This window comes from Dictyostelium purpureum (genome assembly GCF_000190715.1).
Source record: "Dictyostelium purpureum unplaced genomic scaffold DICPUscaffold_343, whole genome shotgun sequence".
Taxonomy (NCBI): Eukaryota; Evosea; class Eumycetozoa; order Dictyosteliales; family Dictyosteliaceae; genus Dictyostelium; species Dictyostelium purpureum.
Genome location: NW_003519679.1, coordinates 22,186 through 34,914, shown reverse-complemented (window position 1 = coordinate 34,914; position 12,729 = coordinate 22,186). Strand labels below are relative to the sequence as shown.

Here is a 12,729-nt window from a genome sequence, read left to right as displayed (position 1 = left end):
CAAACAAAACAAAAACCAATATAACAATAAGGGGAATAATATTATAATATTTAAAATTTTTATTTTTTTTTAATACTGAAAATTATAATTATGATTATATAAATAAAATAATAAAAAATCAAAAAACTTTAACTATTTGTTTTTATTTAATATAATAAAATATTATATAGGTTTAAACAATCATTATAACACTTTTAATAATAGTATTATAAGTAATAATAATTTAAATTGTTATATAACAGTAACAATAAATTTTCTTTTTTTTTTTTTTTTTTTTTTTTTTTTTTTAATTTTTCTGTAAATTTAATTTTTTTAAACTTTAATATATAATTTTTTAAAATAAACTGTAAATAATAAAAATATTTATTTTAAAATCAAAATAATAAAAGTGTCTTTTAATATATCAAACAAAATATAAAGTAAGTAAAAATTTTAAAATATTGCCATAATAAAACAATAATAAAAATAATATAATACATCATCATAATCAGCAGCAGCAGCATCAGCATCATCATATCACTATCTTGATTTCATCATTAGTGATTATATATTATAAATAAAATAAAACCCTATAATAATTCGAACCCAAAATTTCAAATATTATTGTTTGTTTTTATTTTTTATTTAATTTTTTTATTTTTATTTTTACCAAAATAACAATAATAAAATAAATCAATAAACTACTACTTCACCATTTTTAATTTGTCCCTCACCATTTTATAAAATACAATCAAAAATAGAATAATTTTAAAAAAAATATTCTTACAATGTAAATTATAAGATTTTTTTTATTTTTTTGTTTGAATTTATTTTTGTATATTTCGAAATTTTAAAAAAAAATAAAGAATAAAAATTAAAACCATCACATCACACCAACACCATCCCTATTGATTTAAACAATATATAATTAACAACCCACACGTATACGCAAATTTTATTTTTACTTTTATTTTATTCCCCATAACAATATCCCCCACTCCATCATAACACACACATATATATATATAGTATAGTATAGTATAGTATTATAAACATCGCACACACACATATACATATTTACACACACACCACACATGTACACACAAGATTTTTAATACAATTATTTCTTTAATTTATTACCAATAAAATACGCACCTCTTTAAAATAATAACCATATAAACAATTGTTTGAATTTAAAATCTTAAATTACCATTTTTGTTTTTATTAATAAAAGATATAATAAATATAATTAATTAAAGTAATAAAAGTGATTATCCATTAAAAAAAAAAAAAAAAAAACTATTTAAATAATTATTTACCGAATGATTTTTTACATATCTTTTTTTAATCTACACACCCACACTTATTTTTTTTGATAATAATTTAATATAACAAACATATATTTATATATATTTAAATAAACAAATATCAAACTTTAAAGATTTATATTAATACTAACAATTTAATTAATTTTATTTTTTTAAATTTAATTTAATTTTTAGTTTTTTTTTTTTCTCTCAAAATATTCTCTGTATATAAAAAAAAATCAGACACATTAAAAATGTTTCCTTCAAATCTATCATCAACATCAACACTAACAGCAGCTACTGCTAATACAGCTAATGTATATATTAATAATAATAATAGTAATATTAGTATAAGTAATAATAATAATAATAATAATAATAGTATTTTAATACAAAATCATAATATCTTTCTTCAACAACAACAACAGCAACAACAACAAATATTACAACAACAACAACAAAATTTTATAGATAAATTAAATTTTAAAACTGGAAGAATTCCAAAATTAAATTTAAATAAAATTAGTAATAATATTATGGCTACTCCAAATAGTAACCAAAATACACCAACTAATCAAAATACACCAACTCCAAATCAGTTTAATAACAACATAACACCAAATGGCACAGTTACCCCACAATTTGTAAATATATTCCAACAACAACAAAACCAACAACAATATTCACCAAATACCTCCAATGTACCAATTGCACCATTAAATTTAAGTGGCACTTTATCTCCATCAAAAAAAATATGTAAAATATATAGAGATTTTTGTTTAAAATATAGTTGTTTACAAACAGTACATTTAAGATTAAACTCATCCCAAGAATTGATATCAATTTCAGAAGCTTTAAAACAAAGACATTCAATTACCCATTTAAATCTTTCACACAATAAATCAATAAAAGAATTAGAAAGCTGGATTGCTTTAGGTCTAGCCTTAAAAGCTCCAAACCAAACACTTAACCAACTAAATCTTTCACACAACTCTTTGGGAACTGATGGTCTCTCTTTAATTATTTCAGATATAATCAAAACAAATCGTTCTATAAATTGGATAAATCTCTCCCATAACAATCTCGACCAAGATGAAAACCATTCAATTTTAGAAACCCTTCAATACAATCAAACCATCACATATCTTGACCTTTCAAACAACGAATATCAACTTTCTTTAGATGTATCCCCTCGTCTTTGCTCCTATATTGAACGTTCCCAATCTCTTACCCATTTAAATTTTTCTCACAATAGTAATAGACATCCTCTATCTGGTCTCCCAAGAGCTTTATCAATCAACCAATCCCTTAGACAAATTGATATATCATGTATGACTATTTTACCATCCGAATCAATCGATTTATTAAAGGTTTTAATTGGCTCTAAGTTTTTAACCTCAATTAATTTACAACAAGTTCTTCTTTCAAATGTAAACGAATCTTTTGGTGTTTGTATAGTAAATGCCCTTGCCAAAAGATACAACGACTATGACTTGGAAGACGAAAGTTGTATTAGTTTTATCGATAGTACCAATAGTAGTAGTAACAATTTAAATCCATCCCAAACCACAGTTATTGTTTCCAATGGTATCCATAGTACAAATACAAGTGATAATATGATTACCTTTTCACCATCATGTTCATTCTCCTCTTCTAAATCATCAGTCGATGATGACGAATTCTATATTGCACCACACAATCCAATTTTAACTTTAAATTTAGAAGGTATCAATTTCGGTAAAAAGGCTTTAAAACCATTCTTAAACATTCTCACTAGAAATCAAGACTTAACCTTTTTAGACCTTAGTTCAAGTCAACTCTCTGAAAGCAACGGTGAACTCTTGGCCGAATTTATTAAAAAGAACAACACTATTCAAACTTTAAATATTTCAAACAATGACCTATATGAAAAAACAATCGATATTGCAGATGCATTACAATCAAATAAATCAATTACAAGCTTGAGTCTTTCAAATACCAAATCATCGAACCTTATTGGCAAAGTATTGGCAAAGAGTCTTTGTGTTAATCATTATATCAAAAAACTCAACATTTCCCACACAAAGATTTCTCATAGTGGTATTATAGAATTGGCTCAAGGTTTAAAAGAAAATAAAATTCATTTGGAGAATTTAATCCTCGATGATACCGACCTTCAAGATAAAGGTGCTAGTGAAATTGGTGATGCTCTTAAAACAAATCAATATTTGCAAACTCTTCATCTTAACTTTAACTCTATCAATTCGTCTGGTGCCAAATCTATTGGAAAAGCCTTAAAATATAATTCATCTTTAAAGGTTTTACAATTAGGCTATAATGAAATCGGTGCTAAAGGCTTAGAATCAATTTCAAAATCACTAAAGGTCAATAAAACTCTTATTGAACTCTCTGTAAAAAATAATTTAATCCCTGAAAAGGGTGGTCTTGCTTTAACAGAGGCCTTAAAAGTAAATCAAAAATTAGAATCCATCAACTTCCGTGGTAACTTTTTGGGCATTAAAGGTAGCGCTGCTCTTACTAAACTTTTAACATCAAACCAAACCCTCACCTTTATGGATTTATCACACAACAATCTTGAAAAATCGATAACCCATAAGGTTCACCAACTATTAAAAAAGAATCAAATTACAAATACTATCAACCTTACCTCCCAAACCAATCAACAACTAAGAGAACAACAACAAATCCAACAACAATTTATCCAACAACAAGGTTCATCATGTGACGACCTATCAAACTCTCCAACCCAAACAAGTACCCCAAGAACATCATCATTTAATTCTGCAAGAAGCGATGATGGCGGTATTATATCCTCAACTGACTATTACTTTGTTGAACTCAATAGCTCCGGAGGCACAAATTCTGAGAATACCCCAACTACTCCACCACCACTCCATCATCAATACTCTTTCTACCACTACTCTCCACACACACAAAGAAGTGCCGGATCATCTAATAACTCCCCAACTGCAATTAATTTCTCATCACCATTTGGTCATACATCATATTCACAGCCATCAACACCAAGAAACTTTAACCCAATAACACCAACCTCTATGAATACACCAACTGCCATTAGATTCCCATCACAATCTCAATTACCAATTACCCCACGTGGATCACAATACCAAATACAGCAACAACATCAACAACATCAACAATTTCTTTCATTCCACCAATCACAAATCCAACAACAACAACAATTAAATCGTCAACTACAACAACTAGAATTACAAAACCAAGAAGTTATTCAACTTTTACCTGTATCACATAATAACTCTTCTAAATTAGTTTCCCAAATTAAATCAAATCATTATCCAATCCCATCGAATCAATTTAATTAAATCCTTTCTTTTCTTTTTTTTATATCCAATTAAACAACAACTATTTATTATTTATTTATTACACTATTTATTTATTTATTAATATCTATTTATTTATTTATTAAATTAATTGTAAATAAAAAAAATCTATTGTTTTTTATCTTTTTTTTAATTAAAAAAACCTATATTTATTTTATTTTATTAAACCTGAATATTATTATCTTCATTTGTTTCTAATGTTTTTTCTTTAAATTTTAAACTATAATCTTCTGGTAAAACTTTTTCTGTTATGAAATTTAAATTATTATCTAATTCTCCAATGTTGAATGAAAAATTAACAAGTTTGGTTCTTAAAACGGTTACTTCTTTTTTATCATATGGGGAAATAAGAGTGACGTTGCTTTTTTGTTTTTTGAAATAAACACCATACTTGTACCAACCAGGTTCGGCATTGTAATCAATACCTTTTTCATCCAACAATTTCTTTTTTACAATATCTGTATTTAAACCAAATAATTGCTTATCTGAAAAATATTTTCTACCTAAACCATAAATGCTATTTCTTCTGCAATCTACAACACTTCTCCAATATAAATTATTTACAATTTCATCATTTTTTGGTAAAGCAAATAATCTTGAATCAAAATATGGGGTTGCTTCTTCTAAAAGTTTAATAACCTATAAATTAAAATTAAATTAATAATTAGATTTATTGGTAACAATTTAATAATATGCCTCTATTATATACATACATCTTTATCTTTTTCAGGGTCATATTCTGCATTTGTAATTGATTTATAAAAAACTGTTGATGCTAAACCTGCTGCAAGTGTTGTTAATTTTTGAATTTTACCTGAATAAATTGTTTCTGGAATTAATTCACCTTCGACTTCTGGTACTGATGGGAAGCATAAGGTAATTTCATCACTAAATGTGTAAACACATGTTGGATTAAATGTGGTCATTAAAGTTTCTGATGTTTTAACCATTGCATTATGAACTAAATGATATAAAAGTATTGTTAATAAAAATTATAATTTTAAATTTAATAATATATAATAGCTACTTCTGAGATCCCATGGTTTGTTAAATCTTTTAGTAAATTTTGAAAAACCATGGCCATCTAAACGAATTAGAAAACATTGATTTTTTTCTATTTTATAAGAGAATTCTTTTTCGTAAGATTTCATTCTATCACCTAATAATAATTTATTATTTTTATTTGTTATCATTTTATTTTCTACTATTGTTGTAAATGATCTTTTAGAAGGAATTGTTTTAATTGTATTTATACCAATATTTAAAATATTCATCTGGTTTAATTTTGCAGAAATTGATAAAATTAAAAGAAAAAAAAAAATTAAAAAAAATTAAAAAAAAATACAAAAAAAATTGTAAAAAAAAGAAAAATAAAATTTCTTAAAAAAATAAAATTTTAGTTTAAAAATAAATTAAAATGTATTGATCAAAAAAAAAAAACTAATCGCCGTCTATTTTCAGATTTTTCAAAGAATAAACCATTATAAATACTTTTTTATGTTTTGATAATATATTTACAATACAATTAATATAAAGTTACATATTTTGAAATACTTGGATTGTACAATATATACAGTTGGTTTTTTCCTTCAAACTTTATTAATTAATAATAAATAAAATTAGATTAAATAAAATAAAAAAATTAGTGTTGGGATTTAAATATTATAATATTTACATTTATTTATAATATTTTAATTTGTAAAAATATCTTTTGTGATAAGAAAGAATTTACATAATGAAAATCAAAACAAGTTTTTTCAAATGTTTGTAAATTTAATAATTCGGCTGTGGTACCCTCTTTGATAAAGATGGAACCCCATTAATTTTAAATCTCCCCAATACACCAAAATAGATATCCACACCAAAACACACAAATATTTATCAATTAAAATTACCAAATAGAGAATCTTCAATTATTAAAAGTAGAGGTTGTGAACATTTCCTTTTGTAATCACTTTCTTTCCAACCATGTATTGTTCTGATATATTTCATATGTACAGCTTTTTGTGCCTCTGCTATTGTTGAGATAATCAGTTTAGCTTTTGTATTAATTTTTTAAGTGGACAATATCATAACCTTTTGGAGTGAATCAATAACCCAAATTACATTTTGTTGGTTATATAGCAGATTACAAAATTAAATTTTTAATTTTAATTTTAATTAGGTATTTTCTTATTGAATGGAATAATGTTTATCTTTAGTTGTTTGAACTAGTTTTCTATTCTATTAATATGTTATAAAAATTACTAATAAATTTTTTATAATTACCTAAATCTTTAATATTTTTAATATTTTAATTTTTATTAATATTATTATTTTTATAAACAAAGGTTTTATAAAGAGGAAAGAAATAGATTTTAGTTTCTATTTGGTAGGAAAATATTAATCATGACTGTAATTAATTTTAAATAAACCGGGTGGAACTACTTGGTTAAAACCATAACCAAATGTGAGTTTTGTAATACTATTTGGTAATGTGCCAGGTAAAACTACTTGGTTAAAATTATAACCGAATGTGAGTGTTGTGAGATTATTTGGTAATGTACCGGGTAGAATTACTTGGTTAAAATAATAACCGAATGTGAGTGTTGCGAGATTATTTGGTAATGTCCCAGGTGGAACTACTTGGTCAAAATCACGACCGAAAGTGAGTTTTGTGAGACTATTTGGTAATATCCCAGATAGAACTACTTGGTTAAAACGATAATCGAAAGTGAGTGTTGTAAGACTATTTGGTAATGTGCCGGGTAGAACTATTTGGTTAAAATAATAACCTATTTTGAGTGTTGTAAGACTATTTGGTAGTGTGCCGGGTAGAATTATTTGTTTAAAACCTTCACCGAATGTGAGTGTTGTGAGACTATTTGGTAATGTGCCGGGTAGAACTACTTGGTTAAAATAATCACCGAATGTGAGTGTTTTAAGATTATTTGGTAATGTGCCGGGTGGAACTACTTGGTTGAAACAATCACCGAATGTGAGTGTTGTGAGATTAATTGGTAATGTGCCGGGTAGAACTACTTGGTTAAAATAATGACCGAATGTGAGTGTTGTAAGACTATTTGGTAATATGCCGGGTAGAACTTCTTGGTTAAAATTATAACCGAATTTGAGTGTTGTGAGACTATTTGGTAATGTTTCATGTATTACTTCTTGGTTAAAATCATAACCGAATGTGAGTATTGTTAGACTATTTGGTAATGTGCCGGGTAGAACTGCTTGGTTAAAATAATAACCGAATGTGAGTGTTGTGAGACTCTTTGGTAATGTGCCGTGTGGAACTACTTGGTTAAAACCACTACCAAATGTGAGTGTTGTGAGACTATTTGGTAATGAGCCCGGGGGAACTACATGGTTAAAATAATAACCATATGTGAGTGTTGTTAGACTATTTGGTAATGTGCCGGGTGGAACTACTTGGTTAAATTTATTACCGAATGTGAGTGTTGTGAGACTATTTGGTAATGTGCCGGGTAGAACTACTTGGTTAAAATAATCACCGAATGTGAGTGTTGTGAGATTATTTGGTATTGAGCCGGGTAGAACTACTTGGTTAAAACCTTCACCGAATGTGAGTGTTGTGAGATTATTTGGTAATGTGCCGGGTAGAATTACTTGGTTAAAACACTCACCGAATGTGAGTGTTGTGAGACTATTTGGAAATGTGCCGGGTGGAACTACTTGGTTAAAACACTCACCGAATGTGAGATTTGTGAAACTATTTGGTAATGTGCCCGGTGGAACTACTTGGTTAAAATTATAACCGAATGTGAGTGTTGTGAGACTATTTGGTAATGTACCTGGTAGAACTACTTGGTTAAAATCATAACCGAATGTGAGTGTTGTGAGACTATTTGGTAATGTGCCGGGTTTAACTACTTTGTTAAAAACATTACCGAATGTAAGTGTAGTAATTGTATTTGGTAAAGTTGTTGGAGTTAACATTTTATTAAAACGGTACAAATATAAATTTGTCAAAAATGGTGGAAATTTATTTTTATCTGGTAGTGTATCACCATCCCACTCAAGTGTTTTTATATATGATTTATCTTTAAACTGGTAATATCTATCAAAATCTACAACACTATGTTCAATAAACTTTAAAATATGTTTATGAATTTCATTTCTTAAAAATATATTATTCCAAACTTTATATAATAATCTATAATAAAAAGAGAAAGCACCAATGAATATGCTTTTACTCAATCGACTATTATTTATATTTATTTATTGTATTGTATTGTACTTACCTATCACTAATATTACTACTGTTTTTTAACTCTTCATTTACTTGAAAGTTAATTAGAGATGATAGTAGCTCATCCATTGTCAATATAAAAAAGATAAATAAATAAAAAATATGAAATTTATTTCTTCCAAAATTCATAAAAATAAAAAAAATTCAAAAAAAAAAAAAAATCATTTTTATCCATTTTATATTATGCGTTTGGATCAAAAAAATGCCATTTAAAAATTTCAAAAAAAAAAAAAAAAATTTTTTATAAATTTTTTAAACTTTATTTAATAAATATATTTTATTTTTAAATGGAGAATATATAATATAAGATAATTGTATTATAACTTAATATTAAATGAAAAACTGAACTATGATTATAATCATTAGATTGAACTAAAATTTAATTTGTTAATTTAATGATTGTAATTGTTGGTTAACCTATTCTTAAATATAAATAATTTGGTTAGTAATTCTGTTCTATCAATAAAATTTTATAATTTTAAGTTCAAGTAAATATAATTTACATACTTTTGATTATTATTGATGGTATCAGTTATGGTTTTATAATATTTATGTGTATTTTGGTGTGTGTTGAAAAATAGTTGGGCTATACTGCTATATTATTACTTTTAACGAGATTGTATGATGGTTGTAAAAGGTGTTTATACTGCTGGAATATGATTTTGAGTGAGATTGCTGATGGTTGTAAAGGGTGTTTATACTGCTGGAATACGATTTTGAGTGTGATTGTTGATTGTTGTAGAGGGGGTATATACTGCTGGAATACGGTTCTGATTGGATTGTGATTAGCATTAAAGGGAAAAGTGACTCTGGTTTTTGGTTCTGAATGAGTTGAAGATTGTCGTGAACTTTGTTTTCGAATATTTGATCTTAACGTTAGATTAGAAACTTTGAACGTATTGATATTGAGGAATAAAGAATTGGAATTAGGCTAAATAAGAATTAAAATTAAATATTAGTTTCTTTTATTTTTAAATATATGAATTATTTAAATGTTATTATTATAGTTACCTTTTTAATTTCTCTATAAATATTTGGAACTGGAACTTTAATATTATTATAAATTTACTTTGCTTCTTTTTGTAGAGCTGAACAATATGATGATATATTTATTATTGAAATATTGATAATGATTTGAATATTTAGAACAACTTGGACAAATTTTGGGATGATGTATATAAATGTAATTGTAATCAATAAATGAAACTACGAATGAAATGAGTTAATTAATAGTAAGGACTTCATCATATTCGTTTTAAAGAAACTTTGAATAAAGTACCTAAATTATTAATTTAATCGCCCTCAATTCCATTATTAATCCATATTTATATAATCATCAAATATTGGTTCGTAAATATTGTGAACAAAACGACGACGCAATAAATGGTGATAAACTTGATCCATGTTGCCACTGAATTCATCATCGGAATCATTATCATTTTCATTTTCATTTTCATTTTGAGAATTATCGGAATCATCAAGGAAATTGTAATCTAATTCTTGTTCATGGGCTCTATTTTCAACATCGCCTACTACTATTGGATCATGACCGACTCTCTACAGTTATAAAATGAAAAAAAATTAATATATATTTTTTTATTTATTAAGTATAAATATAAATGTATGAATTAACTTACTTTAATTGTATAGAATCTTGCTCTACATAATGGGCAAGTATTTTTAATTTTATGCCATGTATCCATGCAATCAAAACAGAATCTGTGATTGCAATCAATGGTGGCGATGCTATCAGTCTCCATATCTTCCATGCAAACGTAACATTTATTATCTTCTTGTTGTTGTTCTTCTTGTTCCTTTTGTTCCTTTTCCATTCTTTCCTTTTCTAATTGTTCATTTTTGATACGTTCCTCTTCGATTTTTTCTAATCTTTCTTTTTCTTCACGTTCTTTTTCTATTCTATCCATTTCTTCCTTTTCCCTTTCCAATCTTTCGATCTCTAAACGTTCCTTTTCTTCTTGAACCCTTTTTAATTCTTCTTCATCTTCATATCTATGTCTTTTATTGGCTCCCATATTAATTTCTAAATACTCTTCATCATCAGACTCTAATGATCTCTTCTTCATTGGAGTGTTACTAGATGATATTGGGACACCTGTTGAATTGAAAGCTGGTGATGGATTTGGTGGATTTGGATCAACAGCGTTACGAGAATGTGCTCTATTAAATGATGGATAGTTCTGAGCACTTGAAGATGAATCGGTTGGTTGTGGGTGTTGTTGTGGTTCAGTGGTTGGTGGAACATTGGCAGCAGTACGAGAATGTGCTCTATTGAATGTTGGGTAGCTCTGAGCACTTGATGAGTGAGTTGGTTGTGGGTTTTGTTGTGGCTGGGTGGTTGGTGGAACATCAACGTCGGTACGAGAATGTGCTCTATTGAATGTTGGATAGTTCTGAGCACTTGATGATGAATCGGTTGGCTGTGGACGTTGTTGTGGTTGAGTGGTTGGTGGAACATTGGCAGCAGTATAACGAGAATGTGCTCTATTTATTGTTGGGTAGTTCTGAGCACTTGAGGATGGGTGAGTTGGTTGTGGATGTTGTTGTGGTTGAGCAGTTGGTGGAACATTGGCACCGGCAGTATAACGAGAATGTGCTCTATTTATTGTTGGATAGCTCTGAGCACTAGAGGATGAATGAGTTGGTTGTGGATGTTGTTGTGGTTGAGTTGTTTGTGGAGCATCAACAGCGGTACGAGAATGTGCTCTATTTAATGTTGGGTAATTCTGAGCACTTGATGATGAGTGTGATGGTTGTGGACGTTGTGGTTGATTGGTTGGTTGAACATTAGCACTGGCAGTATAACGCGATTGATTTCTATCAAAAGATGGGTAGTGGCTAGCTTGTCCCCTTGAATATGAAAATTGTTGTGGGTTTTGAGAGCTTTGTTGAGATTGTTGTGATTGTTCTTGTTCTGGCTCTTCTTCTTGTTCTTGTTGTTGTCTTTCGTATTCATCAAGGTCTTGAAATAGTTTTCTAATACCAGGGGTTGAAGCAGTGCTTTTTGATTGTGATAGTGGCTGTGATGGTGGTTGTTGTTGTTGTTGACTTTGTAGTCTATCTATTGGAGCAGTATTGTGGATTGGTGTATTTTGGTGTTGGTGGTGGTTGTTATTGTTATTGTTGTTGCTGGAGATACCATCGTTGTTGTTGTTATTATTGTTATTACTGTTATTGTTGTTGAAATAATATTTATTTACATAAAGGCTGAGTAATAAACCGATGATTACATCAATAAATAAATATAAAATTGTTAAATAATCCATTTTATATTAAACTATTTTTATGAAATAATAGTGATGTGAAAGGTGATTTGCGAACTATTATTTATTGATAGTTGTAATTATTTAATTAATATAAAATGATATTGATATTATTAAATTTTATTATTGTATTTTTTATTATATAAAAAGTTAATTGTAAAAAAAATTTTGAATGTAAATAAAATATTAAAGAAAAAATAAAAAAAATTTTTGGAATGAAAATTTAAAAAAAACATTAAATTAAATTTAAAACTTTAAATTTCAAAAAAAAAAAAAAAAAAATTTTTAAATTTTTATAAAAAAAATGTAGTTCCCACACACAAGGTTTTTTATTAGTGGTATGAATTAAACAGTGGGTCCGCAAAAGGAAAAACTAAATGCACAATTTACGAACATCATGATTATTAAAAAAAAAAATTTATTATTTTATAAATTTTAACAATGGATTTTAATTTGATATGGGACAACTATTATTAAAGTTAACATATTTATTACAATTACAAATCAAATAATATACTGCAATATAGTTGATTTCTAAAAAG

General features: G+C 27.0%; 4 protein-coding genes across 4 annotated transcripts; 1 reads left to right on the top strand and 3 right to left on the bottom strand.

Annotated features, from left to right (window-relative positions):
• Window positions 1-1,540: 1,540 nt before the first annotated feature.
• On the top strand, window positions 1,541-4,790 carry DICPUDRAFT_50441 (uncharacterized protein; the record flags this gene model as incomplete). The annotated part of the gene is made up of 1 exon (XM_003292400.1): window positions 1,541-4,790. The coding sequence occupies one exon, from the start codon at window positions 1,541-1,543 to the stop codon at window positions 4,628-4,630; it is 3,090 nt and encodes a 1,029-aa protein (XP_003292448.1). The 3' UTR covers window positions 4,631-4,790.
• A 20-nt stretch (window positions 4,791-4,810) lies between these two features.
• DICPUDRAFT_83062 (uncharacterized protein) lies at window positions 4,811-5,841 on the bottom strand (the record flags this gene model as incomplete). Its single annotated transcript, XM_003292398.1, has 3 exons — window positions 4,811-5,287; window positions 5,362-5,609; window positions 5,676-5,841. The coding sequence occupies 3 exons, from the start codon at window positions 5,839-5,841 to the stop codon at window positions 4,811-4,813; spliced, it is 891 nt and encodes a 296-aa protein (XP_003292446.1).
• A 1,189-nt stretch (window positions 5,842-7,030) lies between these two features.
• DICPUDRAFT_83061 (uncharacterized protein) lies at window positions 7,031-8,975 on the bottom strand (the record flags this gene model as incomplete). Its single annotated transcript, XM_003292397.1, has 2 exons — window positions 7,031-8,810; window positions 8,899-8,975. The coding sequence occupies 2 exons, from the start codon at window positions 8,973-8,975 to the stop codon at window positions 7,031-7,033; spliced, it is 1,857 nt and encodes a 618-aa protein (XP_003292445.1).
• A 323-nt stretch (window positions 8,976-9,298) lies between these two features.
• Window positions 9,299-12,190, bottom strand: DICPUDRAFT_157163 (uncharacterized protein; the record flags this gene model as incomplete). Its single annotated transcript, XM_003292396.1, has 4 exons — window positions 9,299-9,328; window positions 9,499-9,837; window positions 10,302-10,463; window positions 10,544-12,190. The coding sequence occupies 4 exons, from the start codon at window positions 12,188-12,190 to the stop codon at window positions 9,299-9,301; spliced, it is 2,178 nt and encodes a 725-aa protein (XP_003292444.1).
• Window positions 12,191-12,729: the final 539 nt, after the last annotated feature.